At 36.2% G+C, this 6,106-nt stretch overlaps 1 protein-coding gene across 1 annotated transcript; it reads left to right on the top strand.

The window, feature by feature from the left end:
• Positions 1–2,488: 2,488 nt before the first annotated feature.
• Positions 2,489–5,744, top strand: LOC116159492. The gene is made up of 5 exons (XM_031472471.1): positions 2,489–2,960; positions 3,020–3,034; positions 4,350–4,680; positions 4,753–5,443; positions 5,500–5,744. Exons 1-5 carry the CDS (start codon positions 2,523–2,525, stop codon positions 5,630–5,632), a joined length of 1,608 nt encoding a protein of 535 aa, XP_031328331.1. The 5' UTR covers positions 2,489–2,522; the 3' UTR covers positions 5,633–5,744.
• Positions 5,745–6,106: the final 362 nt, after the last annotated feature.

Raw genomic sequence — 6,106 nt, 5'->3', positions numbered from 1 at the left:
TTTCCCTTTACTGTCGTGTATAATACAAAACTTTATTTTATAGCAGAAGCCAAATCATTGTAAAGCTTCTGACAATTTTGAATTTAATTTAGACGTCAAAAATAGCAAGCTTAGGTCCTGCCGTCGCGCTCGTTTCCATAGAAATAGTACTGTCTGATGTTCTGAACGTCATTTCATATCATGCTCCGCGTCCCATTTGAAAGAAGAATGACAGACGTAATTTGAATGCATAATCATCTGTTTCACTTTATCCTTGCTACGTAGTCTACTCATTCAATTTCATCTGCTATAAAAGAAAACTTCTAAAACTGAGTAATTTAAGTCATTGTACGTTTAATTTCCCCATTTGTAAACATCGCTTTACAATAGAAACTCAAAGTATCTGTTTTGATCAGCTTCATGATCGCGTCTTTTATAATCCCAATTACAAAATGCTGACGCAAGAAGGTCAAAGCATACAATTCTATGCTGCAAAAAGTGCGGAAAGAAAGAGGTTATAAACTATTAGTAATGGTAGCAAAGGGATAGCCAGTAATAAAATTTTCAATCGAAATTACTTTGGCGTCTAATATTAAAAATCAATTTATCGACAGCATAAAAATTCGCAAGGATATTCATAACATGAAATTGAAAAATTCTTCTACAATATTTTCATTGTGCGTTAGGCAATCAATCCCGCGCTTGAACTGGTACACAGCGCCCAATGTTAAACAAACCTGCAATATCAATTCATTTTAGGTCATATATCACGTACAACATTCCGAGTTCACAAATTCGCTTTGAACGTAGGTAAGGTGGTAGGTGGAGACGTGATGCCGATAAGAAGACTCGAGAAGTTTCAATTCACTTTTTTTATTTTAGGGCAAAAATTATACTACATATTTTAAGGTAAAGTAAATATTAAATCTGCGTAAAAAGTAGACCCATAATTTTGTATAATAGCGCCCCGGTACATAAAACTGTTAATTATTAAATCTTAATTAAGTTAATTATATGGATTTCGCGCTTAGCGGATTAAAGAGGCATACAATTTATACGACACTACAGATGGCGACCCATGAAAAATTAACTCGATTTTATTAATGTTACAAGTACTAAACTCTGAAGAGGCGGGCGGTTTAAAGGATCTCTAATAGAGGGGGAAATCCTTTGTGTCCTTTCTTTCTTTCTACACTGCTTTTTATTTTAAAAACCGATTTGATTGCGCGAACACAATAAAAAGCAATATGTACCATAAAATTTTATACTGTCTATTAGTTGTTAACCGAAACTGACTTAGAAAAGGGATAACTAAATTTACTATCGCGAATTCACCTCACGCTAATACGTAGCTTTACTAAATTAGATTGAGACTTGCCAATTGAATTAAAGGCGAAATTAATGCATGAAGTGGTATTTATATCCATCTGTTACGCGATAAGCACAATAATTTTCTGCAGTAGCCCTCGGGTAGGCATTTCCCTTGTAGCGATCTTTCGCCAAGGATCATTGATTTGCTCTTAATGTTGTAATAACGGAGGCTAATTCGAGTTGAGAGGATAAAATAACACACGCCTTTAAAGTAGAAATTAGCATTGCAAAGTGATTTGAGACACATTTACGTTCTCGAAATATAAGAGTTTCGAATAGCACTAGAATAACAAAGTCCCTTTGTTTGTCTAGTCAAAATATACATTTGTGTGTGTGAAAAGGTCATATACTTGTATTTTTAATACGTTGTTATCACAATTTCGTGAAAGAGGTATTCGTAATTCTTTCAGTGTTTCAATTTTTCGTAAATCTGACAGAATAATAGGTCATTGTATCCTTTTTTTCAAAGTAAGTAGATATACAATGCGGATCCTGGACCACTTCAAGGTCGCTCGCTACCTGGCGGTGACCTTGGAAAGGTGTCAAGGTGACATGGCTGTGACCTTGGGAATTGGGTCAAGGTGAGAGTTGAGTGACACGTGATCGGTGACCTTGGAAATTAGGTCAAGGTGAAAGTCGCGTGCCACGTGGGCGGTGATCTCAATTTTTATCCGAGGCTAATGACCCCATTAATGTTCAAGGTAATCCGAGATCATTGACCCCAATTACTTTTCAAGGTCATCCGAGGTCATTGCTCCATTAAATTACAAGGTCATCCGAGATCATTGGTCCCATTAATTTTGAGGGTCATTCGAGGACATTGACCGCATTAATGTTAAGGTCATTCGAGGTCGTTGATCTTATTAATTTTCGAGGTCATCGGAGGCTATTGACCCCATTTTTGGGGCATCAAATTGTACTTCCAATGTCATCAGAGCTCATTGCCCCATAAATGGAATGGAATACGTATAGTGGAATGGTGCAGACGTGCTTTTATGCGCTCTACATAATTGAAATTTTATTCATATTCTTTGTTAATGTGTCTTATATAATATTTTACTGTATCCTTTTAAAAAATGGGTGGTGCTAATCGAGGAATTTCCTGTGTGATGTGTGCAAAGAAAGTGGGCAGATATGAAGACTCAATAACATGGTCTAAGACGTCTACAGCCATGGAATCAGCCATTGTAGGTGAAGGTTTTAAAAATTCCATAACGCGCCACAATCTTATATATGGAAAACTAATTGGGGATGGCGACAGTAGCGTTTACAAACATTTAGTTGAAATCGCACCATACGGTCCATCGTTTTACATAAAAAAAATTGAATGTCGCAATCATTTACTTCGAAACTTCATAAATAAACTCAGCGATTTGAGTAAAGACACCAAATACTCAAAACCTCACAGAGAGTATGTGTCAAATCCATCAATGCTAGGTCGCTTCCGCAATGCAGTTATAAGGGCTATCGCATACAGGAAATCCGAAAATAATGCACTTGATGACAAGATTGACAATTTAAAGAAGGATATATTGAATAGTCCCTACCATATCTTTGGCCGCCATGTACATTGCAAAGATTACTTTTGCAAAGGTTCAGATGAGAATAAGGTAATGTTTCTGATTTGCTATTTATTAATTCCATACTAAAGGTGTTTTCTTATTTTTAGGATGATTTAGTTGATATACAGGGTGAATCAGAGCACCCGTCCCAGGCTTTTATCTTGGAATAGAGACGCCTTAGAGTTTTAGGAAAAAAATTTTCATTACCAAAGCCTACCTGAAGAATTTAATGGTAGTAGTCTCTATTTCCGGAATTAACCGGAAGTAGGCGTAACAGCACTCAACTTCAGAATTTCAAATGGAACCCTAGGTCTTGTGTGGTATCGTTGGATAGGTATTTTGAAAACAAACAACTTTTGTAGGAAACATTTTTTTTTTGTAAAAAGTGTTATTTACGAAATAAAATTAATAAATATGTTATTTACGAAATAAAAATAAATAAATAAAAAAGCTGACTTAAAACCAAATGATTCCTGCTGTTCCCGGCTACTGCGATTTAATTCAAGTGTTTTTGTTTGAAAAGGTAAGACAGATATTGTTTTGTGTAAATAGCAACGTAGTTTTTTGTCATTATTACGACAGGTAATAGTAACTTTACACCTGCATTTTAATGTTAAATTTACATTATTTGTTTAAATTTTTCTTCCATACACACATGTGCAAAGGGTTTTTTATTGTAACAACATGGTATTTTCAAACCGCGAAGGTTTCGATATGCTGATGGTGTTGGCGGGTGAGTGTCGTCAAAATTATAGAGCAGCTGAGAGATTATACGCTGAGCGATACCCTCAGCGACCCGTTCAGTCGAGGAAAGTGTTTCAACGCCTCGCTGATCGAGTTAAGATGACTGGTACAACCGAAACACAATAAGAATCGGCGCATCGGACGGTATGTACAGGATGAAAGAGCGCCTGATATCCTTGCCGCTGTTGCTCTGGACCCACACGTTTCAACCAGGAGACTTGCAATCGACGCTGGGATGAGTCAAATGACAGCTTGGAGGATTTTAAATGGCAACAAATTATATCCATATCAAAAAATGAGGTGCTTAGGGCAGTCGACAACGTCCGACTTCGGCTACAAAACTGCATCAATCAAAATGGAAGACATTTTGAACATATTAATTAATATTTATTTCGTAAATAACACGTTTTACAAAAAAAAAATGTTTCCTACAAAAGTTGTTTGTTTTCAAAATACCTATCCAACGATACCACACAAGACCTAGGGTTCCATTTGAAATTCTGAAATTGAGTGCTGTTACGCCTACTTCCGGTTAATTCCGGAAATAGAGACTACTACCATTAAATTCTTCAGGTAGGCTTTGGTAATGAAAATTTTTTTCCTAAAACTCTAAGGCGTCTCTATTCCAAGATAAAAGCCTGGGACGGGTGCTCTGATTCACCCTGTACAACACACATGTCCTTCAATTTTCATATATATACCCAAAACGGGATCCTAGGTGGAATTAATACCATTATACAACGACTTGCGGATCACGCCTCTAGTTTACTGTATGATACAGACAATAATCCTGCGGAAACTTATAATTCCATCATAGCTAAACTTGTAGGAGGTAAAAGAATAAACTTTTCACTCAAAAATTCCTACCAATTAAGGTGTGAACTGGCGGCCATATCCTACAATTGCAAACAACGTAATTTATTAGGCGTTTTACATAAGCAGCTATGTGGAAGACCACCAGGACATTACACACAAATCTTCCTAGACGCCCAACTACATCGGTACAACAACAGATCTAGAAAACGTAAGTATGTTTATCACAATCACTCGCCCCCTTTCCGCGTCTTTTATTTGTAATTATTTCTTTTTGTTTTAGATCATATCAAGAAAAGAGCGTTTCAGACCGCTGATCAACATTACGGTATGGTGGACGAAATTGCAATCCCTGACCTATCCTTGGAAGAATATGAACTAAAATCAGCCCAATTTCTAAAAGATTTGAAGAACTTAAACAGAAGAGATGTTGAGCGTGATACAATAAACCAATCAAAAAGCGATTTATGGATTATTGAACGTAAAAAAAGAATAACAGCTTCTAATTTTGGGAAAGTTTGCAAATTACGCAAGACAACTTCCACAGCTAAAACTGTAACACACTTACTGTATAGTTCTTTTAGAGGAAACAAATACACACAATTTGGATTGGAGAGCGAAGTAAATGCCATTGAGCACTTTGAACGCCTATATCAAGTAAAGGTAACCAGATGCGGTCTCATCGTCGATGAAGAAAAACCGTATTTGGCTTGTTCTCCTGACGGTTTAGTTGGGGAAGACAGTATAGTTGAAATTAAGAGTTCCTTGAAAAGTGGCGACCACGATCCTGTTGAGGCATGTATGTTAAAATTAATTGACTATTGTGTTTTAGATGAGGAAAACAATAGAATTATGCTAAAAAGGAGTCATAATTATTACTATCAACTCCAAGGCATTATGCACATCACCAAGAGAAGCAACTGTTATTTTATAGTTTATACAACAGCGGGAATCCATGTTGAGGAAATAAGAAGGTATGTTACCTACAAAATATGTCTAGCGAAATACTCATGCACTTACATTCTTATAGGGATGACATCTTTTGGACACAACATATGGAAAAAAAGCTGCAAGAATTTTACATGCAGTCATTATTGCCAGAATTAGTGGATTCAAGGCGATGTCGTAATATGGACATTAGGACGGTACACATGGTAAATTAAATACTTTTTCGGAAATGCAAACCTGCTTGTTCGTTTTTTATTTACCTAATATTTAAGTTTATATGTAAAATTGTATTAAAATTTATCTTTCAAATAAAAGTACCATTAGTGACATGTTTTACAATGGTGAAACACCAAACCGTATGTTTTCAATAAAATAATTGCGTCACTTGTCCCATATTTATAAAATTGCATTGGCGATGACAATAATGGGGTACCGCGAATAACGATTCCCTGGAGTGCTCGGAATGGAAATTTTCGAGAACCGGAACGCGAGCATCAGCCCATCCCCAGGAGGTTTAGGAAGGGGGGGGGGGGCATAGTAAACATAATGGTTGCGCTTTGGAGGAAAAATATTCCAAATTTAAAATTTTGGAAGAATAAACATTATTTACTGCCTTTCAAAGGTTAAAGAGAAAGCTCCAAAACATTAAAAAATCAGTTACAGAGTTCCGCTTTGTGGAATCTATTGTT

Source organism: Photinus pyralis, unplaced genomic scaffold (assembly GCF_008802855.1).
Source record: "Photinus pyralis isolate 1611_PpyrPB1 unplaced genomic scaffold, Ppyr1.3 Ppyr1.4_LG1, whole genome shotgun sequence".
Lineage (NCBI taxonomy): Eukaryota > Metazoa > Arthropoda > Insecta > Coleoptera > Lampyridae > Photinus > Photinus pyralis.
Note: the sequence above shows the minus strand (reverse complement) of the source record. Positions and strands in the feature narration are given on the sequence as shown.

Bases quoted from the DNA above. Each gene is read 5' to 3' on its own strand.
- LOC116159492 (XM_031472471.1), top strand. From the start codon at position 2,523: ATGGAATCAGCCATTGTAGGTGAAGGTTTTAAAAATTCCATAACGCGC. The intron at 4,681-4,752 runs GTAAGTATGTTT...TTTTTGTTTTAG, and splicing joins CAACAACAGATCTAGAAAAC to ATCATATCAAGAAAAGAGCG. The intron at 5,444-5,499 runs GTATGTTACCTA...ACATTCTTATAG, and splicing joins CATGTTGAGGAAATAAGAAG to GGATGACATCTTTTGGACAC.